Source organism: Mesoplodon mirus (genome assembly GCF_964341445.2).
Source record: "Mesoplodon mirus genome assembly, chromosome: 1".
NCBI lineage: Eukaryota > Metazoa > Chordata > Mammalia > Artiodactyla > Ziphiidae > Mesoplodon > Mesoplodon mirus.
Genome location: NC_138976.1, coordinates 82,529,802 through 82,555,851, shown reverse-complemented (window position 1 = coordinate 82,555,851; position 26,050 = coordinate 82,529,802). Strand labels below are relative to the sequence as shown.

At 40.1% G+C, this 26,050-nt stretch overlaps 1 protein-coding gene across 1 annotated transcript in view; it reads left to right on the top strand.

Annotated features, from left to right (window-relative positions):
* Positions 1-26,050, top strand: part of NMRK1 (nicotinamide riboside kinase 1) — a 41,864-nt gene that overhangs the window by 6,441 nt on the left and 9,373 nt on the right. Inside the window, exons 2-4 of the mRNA XM_082615504.1 lie at positions 13,561-13,614; positions 17,917-18,007; positions 18,303-18,351. Coding sequence (XP_082471630.1) covers positions 13,586-13,614; positions 17,917-18,007; positions 18,303-18,351 — 169 coding nt within the window. The 5' untranslated portion in view covers positions 13,561-13,585. The remainder of the gene's footprint in view (positions 1-13,560; positions 13,615-17,916; positions 18,008-18,302; positions 18,352-26,050) is intronic.

The following is a 26,050-nucleotide window of genomic DNA, read 5'->3' as shown; positions in this document are numbered from 1 at the left end:
GAACTACGAACCTGCAGCCTGCGAAAAAGAGACCCCAAACACAGTAAGTTAAGCAAAATGAGAAGACAGAGAAACACACAGCAGATGAAGGAGCAAGGTAAAAACCCACAAGATCAAACAAATGAACAGGAAATAGGCAGCCTACCTGAAAAAGAATTCAGAGTAATGATAGTAAAGATGATCTAAAATCTTGGATATAGAATGGAGAAAATACAAGAAACGTTTAAAAAGGACCTAGAAGAACTACAGAGCAAACAATGATGAACAAAACAATAAATGAAATTTAAAATTCTCTAGAAGGAATCAATAGCAGAATAACTGAGGCAGAAGAATGGATAAGTGACCAGGAAGATAAAACAGTGGAAATAACTACCACAGAGCAGAATAAAGAAAAAAAGAATGAAAAGAATTGAGGACAGTCTCAGAGACCTCTGGGACAACATTAAATGCACCAACATTCAAATTATAGGGGTCCTAGAAGAAGAAGAGGACTTCCGGGTAAGATGGCGGAAGAGTAAGACGCGGAGATCACCTTCCTCCCCACGGATACACCAGAAATACAGCTACACGTGGAACAACTCCTACAGAACACCTACTGAACGCTGGCATAAGACCCCAGACCTCCCAAAAGGCAAGAAACTCCCCACATACCTGGGTAGGGCAAAGCGGAGAGATCCCCACACAGAGGATCGGTGCCGAGCGGCACTCACCAGCCCGAGAGGCTTGTCTGCTCGCCCGCCGGGGCACGCAGCGCTGGAAGCTGAGGCTCGGGCTTTGGTCAGAGCGCAGAGAGAGGACTGGGGCTGGCGGCGAGAACTCAGCGTGTAGGGGGCTAATGTGCCACAGCTAGCCGGCAGGGAGTCCGGGAAAACTCTGGAGCTGCCGAAGAGGCAAGAGACTTTTTCTTCCCTCTTGGTTTCCTGGTGCGCGAGGAGAGGGGATTAAGAGCGCTGCTTAAAGGGGCTCCACAGACGGGCGCGAGTCGCGACTGAAAGCGCGGAGTCCAGTGACGGGCGTGGGACGCTGGGGCTGCTGCTGCTGCCGCCAAGAAGCCTGTGTGCGAGCGCAGGTCACTGCCCACACCGCCCTTCCGGGAGCCTGTGCAGCCCGCCACTGCCGGGGTCCCGGGATCCAGGGGCGGCTTCCCTGGGAGAACGGACGGCGCGCCTTGGGCTGGTGCAACGTCACGCCGACCTCTGCCGCTGCAGGCTCGCCCCGCACTCCATGCCCCTCCCTCCCGCCTGGCCTGAGTGAGCAAGAGTCCCCGAAGCGGCTGCTCCTTTAACCCTGTCCTGTCTGAGCAAAGAACAAACGCCCTCCGGCGACCTACACGCAGAGGCGGGGCCAAATCCAAAGCTGAGACCCAGGAGCTGTGAGAACAAAGAAGAGAAAGGGAAACCTCTCCCAGCAGCCTCAGAAGCAGCGGATTAAAGCTCCACAATCAACTTGATGTACCCTGCATCTGTGGAATACATGAATAGACAACACATCATCCCAAATTGAGGAGCCCGGAGTCAGTGCTGTGCCTCTGAGGTGGGAGAGCCAACTTCAGGACACTGGTCCACAAGAGACCTCCCAGCTCCACATAATATCAAACGGCAAAAATCTTCCAGAGATCTCCATCTCAATACCAGCACCCAGCTTCGCTCAACGACCAGCAAGCTACAGTGCTGGACACCCTATGCCAAACAACTAGCAAGACAGGAACACAACGCCACCCATTAGCAGAGAGGTGGCCTAAAATCATAAAAAGTCCGCAGACACCCCAAAACACACCACCAGACGTGGACCTGCCCACCAGAAAGACAAGATCCAGCCTCATCCACCAGAACACAGGCACTAGTCCCCTCCACCAGGAAGCCTACACAACCCACTAAACCAACCTTAGCCACTGGGGACAGACACCAAAAACAACGGGAACTACGAACTGGCAGCCTGCAAAAAGGAGACCCCAAACACAATAACATAAGCAAAATGAGAAGACAGAAAAACACACAGCAGGAGAAGGAGCAAGATAAAAACCCACCAGATCTAACAAATGAAGAGGTAATAGGCAGTCTACCTGAAAAAGAATTCAGAATAATGATGGTAAAGATGATCCAAGATTCTATTTCCCAGATCCAAAATCTTGGAAATAGAATAGACAAAATGCAAGAAACAGTTAACAAGGACCTAGAAGAACTAAAGATGAATCAAGCATCGATTAAAAACACAATACATGAAATAAAAAATACTCTAGACGGGATCAATAGCAGAATAACTGAGGCAGAAGAACGGATAAGTGAGGTGGAAGATAAAATAGTGGAAATAACTGCTGCAGAGCAAAATAAAGAAAAAAGAATGAAAAGAACAGAGGACAGTCTCAGAGACCTCTGGGACAACATTAAACGCACCAACATTCGAATTATAGGGGTTCCAGAAGAAGAAGAGAAAAAGAAAGGGACTGAGAAAATATTTGAAGAGATTATAGTTGAAAACTTCCCTAATATGGGAAAGGAAATAGTTAATCAAGTCCAGGAGGCACAGAGAGTCCCATACAGAATAAATCCAAGGAGAAATATGCCAAGACACATATTAATCAAACTGTCAAAAATTAAACACAAAGAAATCCTATTAAAAGCAGCAAGGCAAAAACAACAAATAACACACAAGGGAATCCCCATCAGGATAACAGCTGATCTCTCAGCAGAAACTCTACAAGCCAGAAGGGAGTGGCAGGACATAATTAAAGTGATGAAGGAGAAAGACCTTCAACCAAGATTACCCAGCAAGGATCTCATTCAGATTTGATGGAGAAATTAAAACGTTTACAGACAAGCAAAAGCTGAGAGAGTTCAGCACCACCAAACCAGCTTTACAACAAATGCTAAAGGAACTTCTCTAGGCAAGAAACACAACAGAAGTAAAAGACCTACAATAATGAACCCAAAACAATTAAGAAAATGGGAATAGGAACATACATATCGATAATTACCTTAAATGTAAATGGACTAAATGCTCCCACCAAAAGACACAGAGTGGCTGAATGGATACAAAAACAAGACCCATATATATGCTGTCTACAAGAGACCCACTTCAGACCTAGAGACACATACAGACTGAAAGTAAGGGGATGGAAAAAGATATTCCATGCAAATGGAAATCAAAAGAAAGCTGGAGTAGCAATTCTCATATCAGACAAAATAGACTTTAAAATAAAGACTACTAGAAGAGACAAAGAAGGACACTACCTAATGATCAAGGGATCGATCCAAGAAGAAGATATAACAATTGTAAATATTTATGCACCCAACATAGGAGCACCTCAATACATAAGGCAAATACTAACAGCCATAAAAGGAGAAATCGACAGTAACACAATCATAGTAGGGGACTTTAACACCCCACTTTCACCAATGGACAGATCATCCAAAATGAAAATAAATAAGGAAACACAAGCTTTAAATGATACATTAAACAAGATGGACTTAATTGATATTTATAGGACATTCCATCCAAAAACAACAGAATACACATTTTTCTCAAGTGCTCATGGAACATTCTCCAGGATAGATCATATCTTGGGTCACAAATCAACCCTTGGTAAATTTAAGAAATTGAAATTGTATCAAGTATCTTTTCCGACCACAATGCTATGAGACTAGATATCAATTACAGGAAAAGAGCTGTAAAAAATACAAACACATGGAGGCTAAACAATACACTACTGAATAACGAAGTGATCACTGAAGAAATCAAAGAGGAAATTAAAAAATACCTAGAAACAAATGACAATGGAGACACGACGACCCAAAACCTATGGGATGCAGCAAAAGCAGTTCTAAGAGGGAAGTTTATAGCAATACAATCCCACCTTAAGAAACAGGAAACATCTCAAATAAACAACCTAACCTTGCACCTAAAGCAATTAGAGAAAGAAGAACAAAAACATCCCAAAGTTAGCAGAAGGAAAGAAATCATAAAAATCAGATCAGAAATAAATGAAAAAGAAATGAAGGAAACGATAGCAAAGATCAATAAAACTAAAAGCTGGTTCTTTGAGAAGATAAACAAAATTGATAAACCATTAGCCAGACTCATCAAGAAAAAAAGGGAGAAGACTCAAATCAATAGACTTAGAAATGAAAAAGGAGAAGTAACAACTGACACTGCAGAAATACAAAAGATCATGAGAGATTACTATAAGCAACTCTATGCCAATAAAATGGACAACCTGGAAGGAATGGACAAATTCTTAGAAATGCACAACCTGCCGAGACTGAACCAGGAAGAAATAGAAAATATGAACAGACCAATCACAAGCACTGAAATTGAAACTGTGATAAAAAATCTTCCAACAAACAAAAGCCCAGGACCAGATGGCTTCACAGGCGAATTCTATCAAGCATTTAGAGAAGAGCTAACACCTATCCTTCTGAAACTCTTCCAAAATATAGCAGAGGGAGGAACACTCCCAAACTCATTCTACGAGGCCACCATCACCTTGATACCAAAACCAGACAAGGATGTCACAAAGAAAGAAAACTACAGGCCAATATCACTGATGAACATAGATGCAAAAATCCTCAACAAAATACTAGCAAACAGAATCCAACAGCACATTAAAAGGATCATACACCATGATCAAGTGGGGTTTATTCCAGGAATGCAAGGATTCTTCAATATACGCAAATCAATCAACGTGATACACCATATTAACAAATTGAAGGAGAAAAACCATATGATCATCTCAATCGATGCAGAGAAAGCTTTCGACAAAATTCAACACCCATTTATGATAAAAACCCTGCAGGAAGTAGGCATAGAGGGAACTTTCCTCAACATAATAAAGGCCATATATGACAAACCCACAGCCAGCATCGTCCTCAATGGTGAAAAACTGAAACCATTTCCACTAAGATCAGGAACAAGACAAGGTTGCCCACTCTCACCACTCTTATTCAACCTAGTTTTGGAAGTTTTAGCCACAGCAATCAGAGAAGAAAAGGAAATAAAAGGAATCCAAATTGGAAAAGAAGAAGTAAAGCTGTCACTGTTTGCAGATGACATGATACTATACATAGAGAATCCTAAAGATGCTACCAGAAAACTACTAGAGCTAATCAATGAATTTGGTAAAGTTGCAGGATACAAAATTAATGCACAGAAATCTCTGGCATTCCTATATACTAATGATGAAAAATCTGAAAGTGAAATCAAGGAAACACTCCCATTTACCATTGCAACAAAAAGAATAAAATATCTAGGAATAAACCTACCTAAGGAGACAAAAGACCTGTATGCAGAAAATTATAAGACACTGATGAAAGAAATTAAAGATGATACAAATAGATGGAGAGATGTACCATGTTCTTGGATTGGAAGAATCAACATTGTGAAAATGACTCTACTACCCAAAGCAATCTACAGATTCAATGCAATCCCTAGCAAACTACCACTGGCATTTTTCACAGAACTAGAACAAAAAATTTCACAATTTGTATGGAAACACAAAAGACCCCGAATAGCCAAAGCAATCTTGAGAACGAAAAACGGAGCTGGAGGAATCAGGCTCCCTGACTTCAGACTCTACTACAAAGCTACAGTAATCAAGACAGTATGGTACTGGCACAAAAACAGAAAGATAGATCAATGGAACAGGATAGAAAGCCCAGAGTTAAACCCACGGACATATGGTCACCTTATCTTTGATAAAGGAGGCAGGAGTGTACAGTGGAGAAAGGACAGTCTCTTCAATAAGTGGTGCTGGGAAAACTGGATAGGGACATGTAAAAGTATGAGATTAGATCACTCCCTAACACCATACACAAAAATAAGCTCAAAATGGATTAAAGACCTAAATGTAAGGCCAGACACTATCAAACTCTTAGAGGAAAACATAGGCAGAACACTCTATGACATAAATCACAGCAAGATCCTTTTTGACCCACCTCCTAGAGGAATGGAAATAAAGACAAAAATAAACACATGGGACCTAATGAAACTTAAAAGCTTTTGCACAGCAAAGGAAACCATAAACAAGACCAAAAGACAACCCTCAGAATGGGAGAAAATATTTGCAAATGAAGCAACTGACAAAGGATTAATCTCCAAAATTTATAAGCAGCTCATGCAGCTCAATAGCAAAAAAACAAACAACCCAATCCAAAAATGGGCAGAAGACCTAAATAGACATTTCTCCACAGAAGATACACAGACTGCCAACAAACACATGAAAGGATGCTCAACATCTTTACTCATTAGAGAAATGCAAATCAAAACTACAATGAGATATCATCTCACACCAGTCAGAATGGCCATCATCAAAAAATCTAGAAACAATAAATGCTGGAGAGGGTGTGGAGAAAAGGGAACACTCTTGCACTGCTGGTGGGAATGTGAATTGGTACAGCCGCTATGGAGAACGGTATGGAGGTTCCTTAAAAAACTACAAATAGAACTACCATATGACCCAGCAATTCCACTACTAGGCATATACCCTGAGAAAACCATAATTCAAAAAGAGACATGTACCAAAATGTTCATAGCAGCCCTATTTACAATAGCCCGGAGCTGGAAACAACCTAAGTGTCCATCATCGGATGAATGGATAAAGAAGATGTGGCACATATATACAATGGAATATTACTCAGCCATAAAAAGAAATGAAATTGAGCTATTTGTAATGAGGTGGATAGACCTAGAGTCTGTCATACAGAGTGAAGTAAGTCAGAAAGAGAAAGACAAATACTGTATGCTAACACATATATATGGAATTTAAGAAAAAAAATGTCATGAAGAACATAGGGGTAAGACAGGAATAAAGACACAGACCTACTAGAGAATGGACTTGAGGATATGGGGAGGGGGAAGGGTAAGCTGTGACAAAGTGAAAGAGCGGCATGGACATATATACACTACCAAACGTAAGGTAGATAGCTAGTGGGAAGCAGCCGCAGAGCACAGGGAGATCAGCTCGGTGCTTTGTGACCGCCTGGAGGGGTGGGATAGGGAGGGTGGGAGGGAGACGCAAAAGGGAGGGGATATGGAAACATATGTATATGTATAATTGATTAAATTTGTTATAAAGCAAAAAATTAAAAAAAAAACTGGAAAAAATAAATAAATAAATAAATAAAAGAGAGCCAAAAAAAAAAAAAAAGAAGAAGAGAAAAAGAAAGGGATTGAGAAAATATTTGAAGAGATTATAGTTGAAAACTTCCCTAATATGAGAAAGGAAACAGTCAATCAAGTTCAGGAAGCACAGAGAGTCCCATACAGGATAAATCCAAGGAGAAACATGCCAAGACACATATTAATCAAACTATCAAAAATTAAATACAAAGCAAAAATATTAAAAGCAGCAAGGAAAAACAATAAATAACAAACAAGGGAATCCCCTTAAGGTTAACAGCTGATCTTTCAGCAGAAACTCTGTAGGCCAGAAGGGAGTGGCACACATATTTATGTTTTTTGTTTGTTTGTTTTTTTGTGGTACATGGGCCTCTCACTGTGTGGCCTCTCCTGTTGTGGAGCACAGGCTCCGGATGCACAGGCTCAGTGGCCATGGCTCACGGGCCTAGCCACTCCGTAGCACGTGGGTTCTTCCTGGAACGGGGCACAAACCCATGTCCCCTGCATTGGCAGGTGGACTCTCAACCACTGCGCCACCAGGGAAGCCCCAGACATATTTAAAGTGATGAAAGGGAAGAACCTACAACCAAGATTACTCTACCCAGCAAGGATCTCATTCAGATTTGAGGGAGAAATTAAAACCTTTACAGACAAGCAAAAGCTAAGAGAATTCAGCACCACCAAACCAGCTTTACAACAAATGCTAACGGAACTTATTAAGATACGAAACACAAGAGAAGTTAAATACGTACAATTACCCAAAACAATTGAGAAAATGGTAATAGGAACATACATATTGATAACTACCTTAAATGTAAATAGATTAAATGGTCCAACTGAAAGACACAGACTGGCTGAATGGATACAAAAACAAGACCCGCATATATTCTGGCTACAAGAGACCCACTTCAGACCTAGGGACACATACAGACTGAAAGTGAGGAGATGGAAAAAGATATTCCATGCAAATGGAAACCAAAAGAAAGCTGGAGTAGCAATTCTCATATTAGACAAAACAGACTTTAAAATAAAGGCTACTGCAAGAGACAAAGAAGGACACTGCATAATGATCAAGGGATCAACCCAGGAAGCAGATATAACAATTGTAAATATTTATGCACCCAACATAGGAGCACCTCAATACATAAGGCAAATGCTAACAGCCATAAAAGGAGAAATCGACAGTAACACAATCATAGTAGGGGACTTTAACACCTCACTTTCACCAATGGACAGATCATCCAAACTGAAAATCAATAAGGAAACACAAGCTTTAAATGATACATTAAACAACATGCACTTAATTGATATTTATAGGACATTCGATCCAAAAACAACACAATACACTTTCTTCTCAAGTGCTCATGGACCATTCTCCAGGATAGATCATATCTTGGGTCACAAATCAAGCCTTGGTAAATTTAAGAAAATTGAAATCGTATTAACTATCTTTTCCAACCACAATGCTATGAGACTAGATATCAATTACAGGAAAAAATCTGTAAAAAATACAAACACATGGAGGCTAAACAATACACAAGTAAATAACCAAGAGATCACTGAAGAAATCAAAGAGGAAATCAAAAAATACCTAGAAACAAATGACAATGAAAACACGATGACCCAAAACCTATAGGATGCAGCAAAAGCAGCTCTAAGAGGGACGTTTAGAGCAATACAATCCTACCTCAACAAGCAAGAAACATCTCAAATAAACAACATAACCTTACACCTAAAGCAGTTAGAGAAAGAAGAACAAAAAACCCCAGAGTTAGCAGAAGGAAAGCAATCATAAAGATCAGATCAGAAATAAATGAAAAAGAAATGAAGGAAACGATAGCAAAGATCCATAAAACTAAAAGCTGATTCTTTGAAATGATAAACAAAACTGATAAACCATTAGCCAGGCTCATCAAGAAGAAAATAGAGAAGACCCAAATCAATAGAATTAGAAATGAAAAACGAGAAGTAGCAACTGACACTGCAGAAATACAAAGGATCATGAGAGATTACAACAAGCAACTCTATGCCAATAAAATGGACAACCTGTAAGAAATGGACAAATTCTTTGAAAAGCACAACCTTCCAAGAGTGAACCAGGAAGAAATAGAAAATATAAATAGACCAATCACAAGCACTGAAATTGAGACTGTGATTAAAAACCTTCCAACAAACAAAAGCCCAGGACCAGATGGCTTCACAGGCAGATTCTATCAAACATTTAGAGAAGAGCCAACACCTATCCTTCTCAAACTCTTCCAAAATATACCAGAAGGAGGAACACTCCCAAACTCATTCTACGAGGCCACCATCACCCTGATACCAAAACCAGACAAAGATGTCACAAAGAAAGAAAACTACAGGCCAATATCACTGATGAACATAGATGCAAAAATCCTCAACAAAATACTAGCAAACAGAATCCAACAGCACATTAAAAGGATCATACACCATGATCAAGTGGGGTCTATCCCAGGAATGCAAGGATTCTTCAATATACACAAATCAATCAATGTGATAAACCATATCAACAAATTGAAGCAGAAAAACCATATGATCATCTCAGTAGGTGCAGAAAAAGCTTTTGACAAAATTCAACACCCATTTGTGATAAAAACTCTCCAGAAAGTAGGCATAGAGGGAACTTACCTCAACATAATAAAGGCCATATATATATGACAAACCCACAGCCAACATTGTCCTCAATGGTGAATAACTGAAACCATTTCCACTAAGATCAGGAACAAGACAAGGTTGCCCACTCTTACGACTATTATTCAACATAGTGTTGGAAGTTTTAGCCACAGCAATCAGAGAAGAAAAAGAAATAAAAGGAATCCAAATCGGAAAAGAAGATGTAAAGATGTCACTGTGTGCAGATGACATGATACTATACACAAAGAATTCTAAAGATGCTACCAGAAAACTACTAGAGCTAATCAATGAATCTGGTAAAGTAGCAGGATACAAAATTATTGCACAGAAATCTCTTGTATTCCTATATATGAAAGGTGAAAAATCTGAAAGAGAAATTAAGGAAACACTCCCATTTACCATTGCAACATAAAGAATAAAATATCTAGGAATAAACCTACCTAAGGAGACAAAAGACCTGTATGCAGAAAACAATAAGACACTGATGAAAGAAATTAAAGATGATACAAGCAGATGGGGAGACATATCATATTCTTGGGTTAGAAGAATCAGCACTGTGAAAATGACTATACTACCCACAGCAATCTGCTGATTCAGTGGAATCCCTATCAAACTACCACTGGCATTTTTCACAGAAGTAGAACAAAAAATTTCACAATTTGTATGGAAACACAAAAGACCCCGAATAGCCAAAGCAATCTTGAGAAAGAAAAATGGAGCTGGAGGAATCAGACTCCCTGGCCTCAGACTATACTACAGAGCTACAGTAATTAAGACAGTATGGTACTGGCACAAAAATAGAAATATATAACAAAGGAACAGGATAGAATGCCCAGAGTTAAACCCACACACATATGGTTACCTTAGCTTTGATAAAGGAGGCAAGAATATACAATGGAGAAACGATAGCCTCTTCAATAAGTGGTGCTGGGAAAACTGGACAGCTACATTTAAAAAAATGAAGCTAGCACACTCCCTAACACCATACACAAAAATAAACTCAAAATGGATTAAAGACCTAAACGTAAGGCCAGACACTATAAAACTCTTAGAGGAAAACATAGACAGAACACTCTATGACAAATCACAGCAAGATCCTTTTTGACCCGCCTCCTAGAGAAATGGAAATAAAAACTAAAATAAACAAATGGGAGCTAATGAAACTTAAAAGCTTTTGCAGAGCAAAGGAAACCATAAACAAGACGAAAAAACAACCCTCAGAATTGGAGAAAATATTTGCAAATGAAGCAACTGACAAAGGATTAATCTCCAAAATTTACAAGCAGCTCATGCAGCTCATTATCAAATGAATATACAACCCAATCCAAAAGTGGGCAGAAGACCTAAACAGACATTTCTCCAAAGAAGATACACAGATTGCCAACAAACGCATGAAAGGATGCTCAACATCACTAATCATTAGAGAAATGCTAATCAAAACTACAATGAGGGCTTCCCTGGTGGCGCAGTGGTTGAGGGTCCGCTTGCTGATGCGGGGGACACGGGTTCGTGCCCTGGTCTGAGAAGATCCCACATGACACGGAGCGGCTGGGCCCGTGAGCCATGGCCGTTGAGCCTGCGCGTCCGGAGCCTGTGCTCCGCAACAGGAGAGGCCACAACAGTGAGAGGCCCAGGTACAAAAAAAAAAAAACTACAATGAGATATCACCTCACACCAGTCAGAATGGCCATCATCAAAAAATCTAGAAACAGGGGCTTCCCTGGTGGTGTGGTGGTTAACAATACAAATGCTAAGAATCCACCTGCCAACGCAGGGGACATGGTTTCGAGCCCTCCTCCGGGAAGATCCCACATGCTGCGGAACAACTAAGCCTGTGTGCCACAACTACTGAGCCCGCGCACCTAGAGGCCATGCTCTGCAACAAGAGAAGCCTGTGCATCACAACAAAGAGTAGCCCCCCTAGTCACAACTAGAGAAAGCCCACGCGCAGCAACAAAGACCCAACGCAGCCAAAAAATAAGTTTAAAAAAATCTACAAACCATAAATGCTGGAGAGGGTGTGGAGAGAAGGGAACCCTCCTGCACTGTTGGTGGAAATGTAAATTGACACAGCCACTATGGAGAACAGTATGGACGTTCCTTTAAAACTAAATATAGAACTACCATATGACCCAGCAATCCCACTACTGGGCATATACCCTGAGAAAACCATAATTCAAAAAGACACATGCACCCCAATGTTCATTGCAGCTCTAGTTACAATAGCCAGGACATGGAAGCAACCTAAGTGTCCATCGACAGATGAATGGATAAAGAAGATGTGACACATATATACAATGGAATATTACTCAGCCATAAAAAGAAACGAAATTAAGTTATTTGTAGTGAGGTGGATGGACCTAGATCCTGTCATACAGAGTGAAGTAAGTCAGAAAGAGAAAAACAAATATCACATGCTAACACATATATATGGAATCTTAAAAAAAAAAAGGTTCTGAAGAAGCTGTGGGCAAGACGGGAATAAAGACGCAGATGTAAAAAATGGACTTGAGCACACGGGGAGGGGGAAGGGTAAGCTGGGATGATGTGATAGAGTGTCATGGACTTATATATACTACCAAATGTTAAATAGCTAGCTAGTGGGAAGCAGCCACATAGCACAGGGAGATCAGCTCGGTGCTTTGTGACCACCTAGAGGGGTGGGATACAGAGGATGGGAGGGAGACACAAGAGGGAGGAGATATGGGGATGTATGTATATGTATAGCTGATTCACTTTATTATAAAGCAAAAACACACCATCGTAAGGCAATTATATTCCAATAAATATGTTAAAAAAAAAAAAAGACTGCACCCCCAATGCAGGGGGCCTGAGTTAGATCCCTGGTCAGGGAACTAGATCCCACATGCATGCCACAACTAAGGAGCCCGCATGCCACAACTAAGACCTGGCGCAACCACATAATAAATAAATATATATTAAAAGAAATTTTTTTCAATAAAAAATTTTAAAAAATAAAACCTGGCCCTCTGCCTGAACACCTGCAGTCCATTTTGTAGTAGGGAACACTCACTCTGATATCCAATAAGGGAAATGTTATCCCAATAGAAAAGGAATTCTATTCTTCTCATTTGTAGACATGAATTACGGAAAAAAAAATTGTACTGAATTATTATTATGTTTTGACCTCCATCAGAAAGTTTGTGGAAATGTTTTCTCTCTTATTATATAAATACCTACATAATAATCTTGATTTTGTCTCTTGGCCCGTAAAGCCTCAAAGATTTACTAACTGGCTTATTTTTGAAAGTTTGTCTACCCTGGCCCTAGGGTGAGGAAATAGCATACTTAAAGAGAATTCACTTCCTCTTGCCTCTGGCCAGCAGTGACTGTCTCCTCATTTCAGAAGGAGAGAGAAGCCATCTCTGCCACTTCTCTGCCTTGGGGGTAATGGGTCATCCCTGGGCTGAGTCATGCAGGTGACAGGCCACCTGCCTGAGGGGAGCATGAAACTCTGTAGTGTTCCTTGTGGCTCAGCAACCTTCCATGCCCTTGAAAACAGATCCTCAAGGATGTATGCTTGGCCGTGGGGGCCCCTTTAGTTCACTTGACTTGCTTACAGGCCCTGAGCACTGTCGGCTGTTGGCACGTAGCTGGAGACTGTGGCAGAGAGAAGCCAGTATAGTGTGAAGCTTTCCCACAGAATGTGGATAATCCTAGGGGGGTAACCCAAAGATCACTGACATCTTTCCCCCTCAGCTGGCCCTTGTAAGTTAGGACTCATCTCTTTAGACACCTAAGTGATGTGCCTTTGATTTTTTTTTTTTTTAGGAAGACGTGATTTTCAAAGCTAATTATGAAAACATTTGTCATTGGAATCGGTGGGTGAGTAATTTTGCTACAAACAGCTGATCGAGATACTTAGGATGTCCAAAGGGTGTTTCCATGTGGGTGTGGTGGGGGAAGGAGAAGCAGTGAGAAGGATTCCTGAGTCCCAGAAAAGAGAACAGTACATTTGAATTTAAAACAGTGGAGCATTGGCTATATAAATGCCAACAGGAGATGGGCGAGTTTCCTATAAACAGAAACAGGGGAGTCAGTACACAAAGTTTACCTGCTTTACTGTTTGTTTTCTAAAGCTGACACCAGAGGCAAGTCCTGATCAGATGCTATGTTGGTTTAGGGCGATTTATCGTTCTCCATATGGCTGCTCCTCCAGTGTGACATAGGAGAAAATCTATCATTTCTTCCCCGTTATGCCCAGCTTTGGACATGTGGAATAAGGAATCACCTCACCTCTACCCCTTTTCCCCATACTTTTCATCTTGAGGTAGTCCTTATTTCCCTGGCATGATTATTAATCATTCACCCCTCTCCCTCTCAGAAGTGTCCTAAATTTTATGGTCACCCTACCCATGGTACCAAGAAGTGGGCATTCAAATAAGACAACAGCAACTTAAATACACTTTGCTAGTGTATTATGTTCGTCTTTCTTCTGAGTCCTTTCACATTATGTGTAGTATAGTTAATGAAATATTTAAGACTATTGAAATTGAAAGTTTATAATTTGGGGGAGATCATCATATTATTGCATTACATAGCTACAGTAAGTAATCAATTAGAAGTAACACTGAATGAATTAAATGCCAGAACTCTGCCTTGACTTGCTCCCATCTAATCAGAACCAAGTTCAGTTTTTCTCTGCGTTGCTTCTCATTCATCCTTTCCTTTCCACACTCACTGCCACCATCCTAGTTCAAGCCCTCATTCCCTAATTCCAATCTCCTCCTCAAGCTTCCCTGCATACCTCTACCAGTTTAATCTTCATACAGAATTTTTAAATTTTCTCTCACCTGATGAACAATATTCAGTGGTTCCCAGTTATTTAAAATGCAGTCTAAATTTCCTGATATATGAGGACCATCCAAAAATAATAAAATGTATTAGCTTCAGGGGTGGGCAGATAGGCAGGGTACAGGAAGGATTTGAAACAGGAGCTTAGTGGTGTCACCAAAGACTCCATTTCTCTCTGCCTCTTCTCTGTGTCTTCCTCCTTTTGGCTCCATTTTTTGGTCGCAAGGGACTACTAGCAGCTCCTGGGACCTCATGCTTCTTCTTAGCCTGTCACTAGGGGGAAAAAAGTGCTTTGCTTCCCCTAGGTCGAGGGTCTTTGACAGGACCACCTGGGTCACATAGCCACAGTTACTGTGGTAAAAGTGAGGGGATTGCCTTGATTGGTTTAGGCCATTGGGGCCCTGCTCTGGAGTTGAAAGCGGGGTCAATCCCAACCAGACCTTGAAAACAGGGGTGGAACCTGGGGAGGCCACTACCAGGTCCACTACAGAATCCAATCCGACTTCTATTCTGCACGTGTGTGAATAAATTCCCCTCATCTCAATATTCCAGTATGATGCCCTCTGTCTAGAAACCTGTGTCATGCTTTCGTGCCACGTGCATTTGGTTCCATAACTTCCCCAGAAAGCCTCTCTTCACTGTCTCTTCCTCAGCAAGTGCCAGGATTTCATTTTAGTGCTGCTGCTTCTGCAAAGCCCCTGCCAGACTCAGCTGCAGTTCCTGCCTTCCTTCCTCCAAACTCACTGTGCCGTATCTCTCTCATGTACTTACCACTTGCTGCCCTATGAACTAAATATTCAGTTGAGACTGCAAGGAATAGTAAAGGTTCTGGAGGATTCAAGTGGCATCCATGAACCTCCTGAAAACTTAATGCATGCGTGAAGATGTTCATTTTTCTGGGGAAAGATTTTATAACTTTCATCAGATTCTCGCAAAGTTCCTTAATGTTAAAAAATGTAAACTCCATGGGTGTTAGAGTTGGACTTTGTATCTCATCTCCATTACTTGCTAGTTGTTACCTTGAGCAAGTTTTATGAGAATACAGCTTTTCAATCCTTAGTTTCCTCAACTGGACATTGGGAAAATTATTATTTACCTTGGGCGAATGGATTGCAGAATGGATTCTCCACTTGTTGGAGTAATTACAGACAGCCTTTTTAACTTCTCCCTTCCCAAATGCCATGTTCCAAATACAGTGACCTCTCTTTTCACCTGTCACATAAAAAACAAATGGACTAGAAGTTGTGCATTTATTTGGGTGTTATGAACAAAGGAGCAAGTGGGCCCAAGGAGTCCCCCATTTCCTTCCCTAGACCCCAGGATAGAACATGCTCCTGTCTGGACACTCTGGCCCCAGGGTTGGAGAGCACATGCATGAAGCTGTGAGCCTGCTGTTGCATGGTGGGTATGAGCATGCTGAAGGAGAAGGGTTGAGTCTTAAGGTGTCACCTGACCTGGATGGTTACAGTCTAGTTACAGGTCCTAGTCTCAGACTTGTTACATACTTTTACCCCTCCCTCATCTTTCTGACCTGGACTGCCTTCTAGCTGGTCCATCTCTACCAAGTCTACAAAAATGGGGTGCTTATTTCTCATTGGCTCTAGCTAAGTCAGTGAGAAGGGATCTAATTACTGTTGGTTCAATTGCATGATCTTAACTAAAGAGGTAAGTCTAGAAAATGATACATTTTCTAGCCAGGTTGCTCATACTGTAATAAAGTTATCCCTGTTTACTATGTATTTTAAACCAAAATTCAATAATCGAACTATGGGCATTCAACATGGATTACAGACATTTTCGGTAAAGGGGGAAAAAAATTCTCATAACAGTATTTTCTCAATGCATAGGGTAATACCCACCCACTTTTCCATTTTTAAGGAGATTGCCCATATCCTACCCAATTGTGTGATCTAAGGTTAAACAGTAAAAAAAAAAAAACATAAAAAAGTGTGAATCAAGTTTCTTCTATTAATACTTTTGTAGGTGTAAGATATTTAGCTAATAATTGAATTATATCCAATAAACAATTTTGATGAATAAGTATTAGTTCCTTTCCCCTTTCTAGATTATAAACATACTGCAATTCATCTTACCTCGGAATAAGCACAATTCATGTGCAGTCAGAAGTTTTTTGTGCTGTAGACATTTGGTGGTATGATGAAGTCTTGCTTTTTCCGAGTAGTGGTTTTAAATGCACAAAATAAAATACAGAAATACAAAGGAAACCAGTTATGATAATAATATAGTTATAAAAATATTTTTAAAAGCAAATTTGTAGCATTATGATACACATGCTTCTTTGTTAACTCACTAAATAATGGTGTCCTGTGGTGAGTCTAAAAGCTGCTGTAAATTTCAAGTAATAGAGTGTCAATGGTACTTCAAGATGTCTGCCCCAAGTGCAACATGATATGAAAATACCTGTCTGTGATTTCTGTTGGTGAAAAAGCCACAGGTACTATTAATAATACTGTTGCTTGTGACTTATATTTTAATTAAAGGGAATACCAAAATTCTGTTAGAATTTATTGAAAATAAAGATATAATATCTTTCAAGTTCACAAAGACCCAGAATCTGTCCATAGACTCTTTGGAAGTACATAAGCCCCAGGTTTTAAAAACTCTTTGGGTGACTGACTGGAGAAGTGCTTCCCCGCCAACTATGCGTGGTTCTGGGTACTGGAAAACTAGATACATACACAGAGGAGTTTGTGAGGGTCGCCATTCTCCTTGATGTCACAGTCCAGCCAGAGGGGACAAGTAACTGACAGGATGTGATAAGCTACAATGGACCTCCCAACCAGCGCCAAAGTGGAGAGAGATTGGGGAAAAGGAGGCATTCCAAAGGAGATGAAAAGTCATGATAGGTGGGCTTGTAATAAGCCACTCCTCCATTTTTCTTCACTGTGCATTGAAACAAAATCACAGTGATCACGTGCAGTTTTATATACTTGCACTAAAGTGTGCTACTCATATTCTCTGTGTGGCATGTGAACCTTGTGAATGTTTCAGCATAGACAAAAAATTCTTTTGCTTCCAATGCAATAGCTGTAATTTAAGTCTTAGTATTACGCAGTTCACTTGCCCAATATTAGTTACCTTTCTGCTCCATCCTTTCCAGCTTATTTCTTATCATTTGTTGCATCAGACCTGCTTGAGCCTATGATTTTTGCCAACAAAGTCCTATCTATGAAAGAAATAATTTTTTCTTAGGTATTACATATTGTTTTAAATATCCATTTTCTAAGATCAATTTTAAATGTTTTATGTTCTTTTAATGCATCTTCCTTCTTGGTATTTTCTTCTTTGTTTTCTTTTTTTGTTGCTGTTCAGTGTGACAAATGGTGGGAAGACAACACTGGCTAAGAATTTGCAGAAACGCCTTCCAAACTGCAGTATCATATCTCAGGATAATTTCTTCAAGGTATCTATAAAACTTCTCAGATAACTTATTTAACCAAAAGAAGTCATAGTAGCAAAGTTAATTGAATTACATCCAAAAGCGTTTGCTGAGTGATTGTGCTTTTGTAGTGAAGGGAGGCTCAATGCAGTAGTGTTAGTTCTCCACTAGATGGCACACTTATGGGAGCTAATCTTTTATTTTATTTATCCTCACCATCCAAAGCATTTGTTAAAATAAAGGTTTATCAACTCTTCATTCTATGATTGTATTATTTCTGCACTGCACAGTTTTTATGGGTACTTTATTATTTTTCCAGCCAAAGTCTGAGATAGAGACAGATGAAAATGGATTTCTTCAGTATGATGGTAAGTAGATGAGCTTACAAAACATTATGCAATAATGTTTGTTTCCTTTTTCAAACCCAAATAACTTTGCTATCTCTGAATAGAGTCTCAAAATAAGTTTAAATTATGTTGCTGTACTTTAGCATGCTTTTGTAAGGGTTTCTGATTTATGTTCAGCTATTTAAATAAATGAAACCTTTTCCCTACTTTTACAGTTAAAACTGAAAACATTGGAAAATGAATTTTTCTTTTGAAGGTGGGGTAAGGTGGGTCTCTGTTAGTCTACTCCTCTTGCTTGTAGTGAACTTTAGGGCTATCTATCTTCTGAGCTTACTCTCTCAGTGACCAAGGTACTGAGTCTTTTCACTGCTCAAAAGAATAGTGAATATTTTTTAGGTGGATTCACTTTACCCTCTTGCCCAGTCTAACACTGCTTTGAAGCCAGCGGAGTAAAGTCCATCAGAAAAACATCTATATAGGCCTGTAAAGGAATGTCATACTAGTAAACTATATTTAATGGTCTTATCAACATTTATAATTAACAAGATGATCATGAGTGCTTACGCAAACTAGCAATAGAGAGAGATCTCTTAAAGAGCCATAAAATTTGTTCTTTATTTTTAACTTTGATAACCTTGGAGGAAGAATGTTGTGTAATCAGTTTTTACAGAAACATGATAGTTTTAAGGGAGGCAAAATCCTTGACTGGCCATCTATTCTTGTGTCTTGAGCTGCAGCCAAGATATTTTTTTCTTCTCTCCCCCTTTTCTAAAGATTATTAAGGAAGATTATTACAAAGTAAGAGCTAAACAAGGAAAAACTGTTTTCAACGATTGACGAAAAATTGTTCCTAATCTAAATAAGTTCTTACAAACTGATAAGAAAAACACTAATATCCCAATTGAAAAATGTCCAATGATGTGAATAATTATTCACAGAAGCAAAAGGTTATATGATTAATAAATGTACAATAAAAAGTCAACCTCAGGCTTCCCTGGTGGTGCAATGGTTGCGAGTCCGCCTGCCAATGCGGGGGACACGGGTTCGTGCCCCAGTCCAGGAGGATCCCACATGCTGCGGAGCGGCTGGGCCCGTGAGCCATGGCCGCTGGGCCTGCGCGTCCGGAGCCTGTGCTCCGCAATGGGAGAGGCCACAACAGTAAGAGGCCCGCATACCACCACCAAAAAAAAAAAAAAAGTCAACCTCAAAAGTAGTCAAGGAAATTCTCTGGCGGTCCAGCGATTAGGACTTGGTGCTTTCACTGCAAGGGCCCAGGTTTGATCCCTGGTTGGGGAACTAAGATCCCACATACTGCACAGTGTGGCCAATTTTTTTTTTTAATTTAAAAAAGAAAAGTAGTCAAAGAACTATAACTTATTTTTTCCTCACTTACCTAATAAACAGATTTTTTTGTTTTTTGCGGTACGCGGGCCTCTCACTACTGTGGCCTCTCCCGTTGTGGAGCACAGGCTCTGGACGCGCAGGCTCAGTGGCCATGGCTCATGGGCCCAGCTGCTCCGCAGCATGTGGGATCCTCCTGGACTGGGGCACAAACCCGTGTCCCCTGCATTGGCAGGCGGGCTCTCAACCACTGCGCCACCAGGGAAGCCCAACAGATTTTTAAAAGATTAATAATTAGTAATGGCATAGGCCCAATAAAACAAAAACTTATAGATGGGAATATAAATTGGTACAACCTTTTCTGGAAAGGAGGTTGAGCACATGTCCCAAAGATGGTAAAATATTCATGCCATGTGTTCAGGTGTCCCACTTCCAGGAATCTATCTTAAGGAGAAATCTGCACTTTTAGGTAAATGTACAAATTTAAGGTAAGTCAAGGTAATGTTGAAATCTTTGTGATAACTACCAAAACAATAGTTTTAAAGTATATAGCTATCAGTACTTCCCTGGTGGCACAATGGTTAAGACCCCGCACTCCCAGCGCAGGGGGCCCAGGTTCGTTCCCTGCTCAGGGAAATAGATCCCACATGCATGCCTCAACTAAGAGTTTGCACGCCACAACTAAGGAGCTCACCTGCCACAACTAAGGAGCACGCCTGCCGCAAATAAATAAATATTTTTTAAAACAATAACAATAGTAATAAAGTATATAGCTATCACATTTATAAGTAGGTAGAATCATTAAAATATAGCTGATAGGGGTTTCCCTGGTGGCGCAGTGGTTGAGAGTCCGCCTGCCGATGCAGGGGACACGGGTTCATGCCCCGGTCCGGGAAGATCCCACATGCCGTGGAGCGGCTGGGCCTGTGAGCCATGGCCACTGAGCCTGTGCATCCGGAGCCTGTGCTCTGCAATGGGAGAGGCCACAACAGTGAGGCCCATGTACCGCAAAAAAAAAAAAAAAAAAAAAAAAAAATATATATATATATATATATATATATATATATAGCTGATAAATGCAAAAGAAGTAAAAATCAGAACTAAAATATCAAAGGATGGTGGAAAAATAGAAGATGAGGGCCTCCCTGGTGGCGCAGTGGTTGAGAGTCCGCCTGCCGATGCAGGGGATACGGGTTCGTGCCCCGGTCTGGGAGGATCCCATATGCCGCGGAGCGGCTGGGCCCGTGAGCCATGGCCGCTAAGCCTGTGCGTCCGGAGCCTGTGCTCCGCAACGGGAGAGGCCACAACAGTGAGAGGCCCGCGTACAGCAAAAAAAAAAAAAAAAAAAAAAAAATAGAAGATGATAGTAAAATGATAGCTTAAATCAAACATCAGTAGCTATATAAAGTTAAATTAACTAAAATGAAATACTCAAAAGTTGTCAGACTGGATTTTTTTAAAAAGCCAACTATAAGCTCCTTATAAGAGATATATTTAAGCATTAGGATATAGAAAAGTAAATATTAAAAGGCTAGAACAAGATATACCATGCAAATATCTACTGAAAGAAAATTAGTATAACTGTACTAATATCAGACAAAGTAAAATTTTTTTTTATTTTTTATTTTTTTTGCTTTATAACAAATTTAATCAGTTATACATATACATATGTTTCCATATCCCCTCCCTTTTGCGTCTCCCTCCCACCCTCCCTATCCCACCCCTCCAGGCGGTCACAAAGCACCGAGCTGATCTCCCTGTGCTATGCGGCTGCTTCCCACTAGCTATCTACCTTACGTTTGGTAGTGTATATATGTCCATGACGCTCTCTCACTTTGTCACAGCTTACCCTTCCCCCTCCCCATATCCTCAAGTCCATTCTCTAGTAGGTCTGTGTCTTTATTCCTGTCTTACCCCTATGTTCTTCATGACATTTTTTTTTCTTAAATTCCATATATATGTGTTAGCATACAGTATTTGTCTTTCTCTTTCTGACTTACTTCACTCTGTATGACAGACTCTAGGTCTATCCACCTCATTACAAATAGCTCAATTTCATTTCTTTTTATGGCTGAGTAATATTCCATTGTATATATGTGCCACATCTTCTTTATCCATTCATCCAATGATGGACACTTAGGTTGTTTCCATCTCCGGGCTATTGTAAATAGGGCTGCTATGAACATTTTGGTACATGTCTCTTTTTGAATTATGGTTTTCTCAGAGTATATGCCCAGTAGTGGGATTGCTGGGTCATATGGTAGTTCTATTTGTAGTTTTTTAAGGAACCTCCATACCGTTCTCCATAGCGGCTGTACCAATTCACATTCCCACCAGCAGTGCAAGAGTGTTCCCTTTTTTCCACACCCTCTCCAGCATTTATTGTTTCTAGATTTTTTGATGATGGCCATTCTGACTGGTGTGAGATGATATCTCATTGTAGTTTTGATTTGCATTTCTCTAATGAGTAAAGATGTTGAGCATCCTTTCATGTGTTTGTTGGCAGTCTGTATATCTTCTGTGGAGAAATGTCTATTTAGGTCTTCTGCCCATTTTTGGATTGGGTTGTTTGTTTTTTTGTTATTGAGCTGCATGAGCTGCTTATAAATTTTGGAGATTAATCCTTTGTCAGTTGCTTCATTTGCAAATATTTTCTCCCATTCTGAGGGTTGTCTTTTGGTCTTGTTTATGGTTTCCTTTGCTGTGCAAAAGCTTTTAAGTTTCATTAGGTCCCATGTGTTTATTTTAGACAAAGTAAAATTTAAAGCAAAGAGTATTACTAGAGATAAAGAGAGCTCAGTGAATCAATTCAACTGGAATATAAAACAGTCTAAAATTTGTATGCACTTAATAATAATGACCTCAAAATACATTAAGCAAAAACTGACAAAACTAAGTGGACAAATAGACAAATCTATAAGTATTGTGGGAGACCTTAATACAATTTTCTCAGTAACTTATGGAACAAACTGACAAAAATTGTGAGTCTAACAGATTTGAACAACACAACAAACTTGACCAAACTAACATATATAGAACATGTACCCAACAACAGCAGAATACACATTTTTTTCCTCAAGAACGCATGGAACGTTAACCAAAATGGAAGGCATACACAAGGACATGGAACAAGTCCTAATACATTTCAAGGTATTGAAGTAATATAGAGATATCTTCTAATCACAGAGAACTGAATTAGAAATCAATAGCAAAAGAGTAAATAGTAAATTCCCAAGTGTTTGAAAATTAATCAGTACCTTTTGTCTGATTCTTAAAAACTTTTTCTTATGCAAAATTTTAAATATATACAAAGAAAGACAGAAAAGTATAATGAACTCTCATGAATTCACCATCCTGATTTTAAAATGATGAACTCTTGGCCAATTATATTTCATCTATACCCTCACCCACCTGCTCCTTCTATATTATTTTGAAGCAAATTCCAGACATTATCACATTTTATCTGAAGCAAAACACTTCTGTATATCCCATGGGTCACAGAATAAATCACAATGAAAATTAGAAAATATTTTTAACTGAATGATAGTGGAAATACATTAAAACTGATGGTACTTCTGGTTCCAGCCAAGATGGCTTGGCCCCATTCCTTGCTATTCCTCCCTCTTATAACTAAAAACCATGGATGGAATACAACAAAAAGGAAAGACTCTGAAAGATGAAGAGAGAAGACTGACTGGGGACTTTGGATCTTGAGGAATGACATAGCTGTGAGTTTCCTGTTTGTTTTTTGTTTTTTATCTGTGTCATATATCTGGAAGGGGGTGACTGGTGATGGAGAAGTGTACAACATGGAACCATCAATAGGTACAACCCAAAATTCCCAAGAAACCTGTTCCCTATAGTCAAAGGACTAGAAAAAGGGTGGCCTAACAGAATAGAAAATTATTTTGATAATATCCACCTTACTGTAGGCAAACAAAAGGAAAAAACCAACTTCCCATCATGGTGTTAGCAGGGCCCAGTGGAGGGATAGACTTTTGGACCCATCAGCACCAGCAAGGTATGGTGAGTTGGCTTTCCACATCGTCATAGGGATCATATCAGTGGTGCCGAACGGAGCTGAACTTCCACACCTACCTGGCAGCAAAGAGACCGAATAAGGCAGTGTGAGGTGGTGCTAGTTGGCACTCCACTTTCCTTAACCAGGCAGTGTCAACTACTCTCAGCAGGACCCACTTGAGAGCTGAACTTCTATCCTCACTGAGCTGTAATGAAGCCACACCCGCATGCTTTCCTCTTTTCCCCCCACCGTCACCCCCCACCTCAGTATTGGTGAGGCCCAGCAGGCAGCTGAACATCCACCCCACCTGGACCTGCACACTACACCTAAACAGGAACACTGCCTGCAAAAAAAAAGATTAAATAGGATCCAGAGCCACATAGCATGATACCCAAAATTTCCAGGATGAGACTAAAAATCATTTGTCATATTAAGAACCAGGCAACTTTCAACTTGAATTAGAAAAGACAATTAGACACTAATACTGTGATGACACAGATGCTGGAATTCTGACAAGGATTTTAAAGCAGTATTCATAAAAAGGCTTCAGTGAGCATTTGTGACCATTCTTGAATCAAGTAAAAAATTAGAAAGCCTCAACAAAGAAAGAGAAGATGTGAAAGAGAACCAAACAGAAATTTTAGAACTGAAAACTGATACAATAATTGAAATTTTAAAACTCACTGGATGGGTGTAACAGCAGTATAAATATGACAGAGGAAAGAATCAGTGAACTTCAAGACAGAACAATAGAAATTATTCAATCTGAACAAGCAAGAGAAAGTAGACTGAAATGAAATGAACAGAGGGACTTCCCTGGTGGTGCAGTGGTTAAGAACCACCTGCCAGTGCAGGTTACAAGGATTCAATCCCTGGTCTAGGAAGGTCCCACATGCCACAGAGCAGCTAAGTCCGTGCACCACAACTACTGAGCCTGCTCTCTAGAGCCTGTGAACCACAACTATTGAGCCCACACGTCACAACTACTGAAGCCCACATGCCCTTGAACCCTCACACTGCAACTACTGAGCCCATGTACCACAACTACTGAAGCCCACGTTCTCTAGGGCCTGCATGCCGCAACTACTGAGCCTGCGTGCTGCAACTACTGAAGCCCATGTGCCTAGAGCCTGTGCTCTGCAACAAGAGAAGCTACCACAATAAGAATCCTGTGTACCACAACAAATAGTAGCCCCCACTCGCTGCAACCAGAGAAAGCCCTCGTGCAGCAATGAAGACACAAAGCAGCCAAAAAAAAAAAAAAGAACAGAAATGTGGGACAATAATGAAAGATCTAACATTTATATCATTGGAAGCTCAGAAGGAGAGGAGGAGTGTGGTGCTGAAAAAGTATTCAAATAAGTAATGATGTAAAACATCTCAAATTTGGCATAAGACATAAACCTACAGATTGAAGAATCTGAGTGATCCTCAAAAAAATTAAACAAGACTGATCAATTAAAAAAATAGAGAAGGCACAAATTACATATATCAAAACCAAAAAGGTTAATATCACTACAAATCCTACAAACATTAAAAGATGAGGATAGGGCTTCCCTGGTGGCGCAGTGGTTGAGAGTCCGCCTGCCGATGCAGGGGACACGGGTTCGTGCCCAGGTCCGGGAAGATCCCACATGCCATGGAGCAGCTGGGCCCGTGAGCCATGGCCGCTGAGCCTGCGCGTCCGGAGCCTGTGCTCCGCAACGGGAGAGGCCACAACAGTGAGAAGCCTGCGTACCGCAAAAAAAAAAAAAAAGATGATATTATGAAGAATTTTATGCAAATAAATTTGAAAACTTAAATGAAATTGACAGTCTTACCAAATGCAAATTAACCAAAACAAACACCAGAAAAAAAGAGAAAATCTTAATAGCTCTATATCTTTTAAATGAATTAATTCATAATTTAAAAACCTTCCACTAAAAAACCTTTAAGACCAGATGGCTCAGTTCAGTCATTCTGGAGTGGGGCTGAGAATTTGCATTTCTAATAAGTTCTCAGATGCTGCTGATGCTGCTAGTGTAGATAGCATGCTTTGAGAATCACTGTTATAGGGTACTTTTCTAGCATTAACAACTGTAAACTCTAAAAGTATGCACATTTTAGAATTTGAATGTGACATACTTGTATCCTTTGTAAATTATTTTAATGATTTTCCTCCTCTTATTTATCTGTAAGAGCTCTTTATATATTAAAGATATCCATTCTTTGCCAAATACATTGCAGGTATTTTCACCAGTGTGTCATATCTTTCAAACTAATTCATAAATATTTTGTCATCCAAAAATGTTAAACTTTTATATAGTCAAGGGGGAATAGAAGTTATAAATAAAGCAATGAGTTTATAATTGTCAAAGC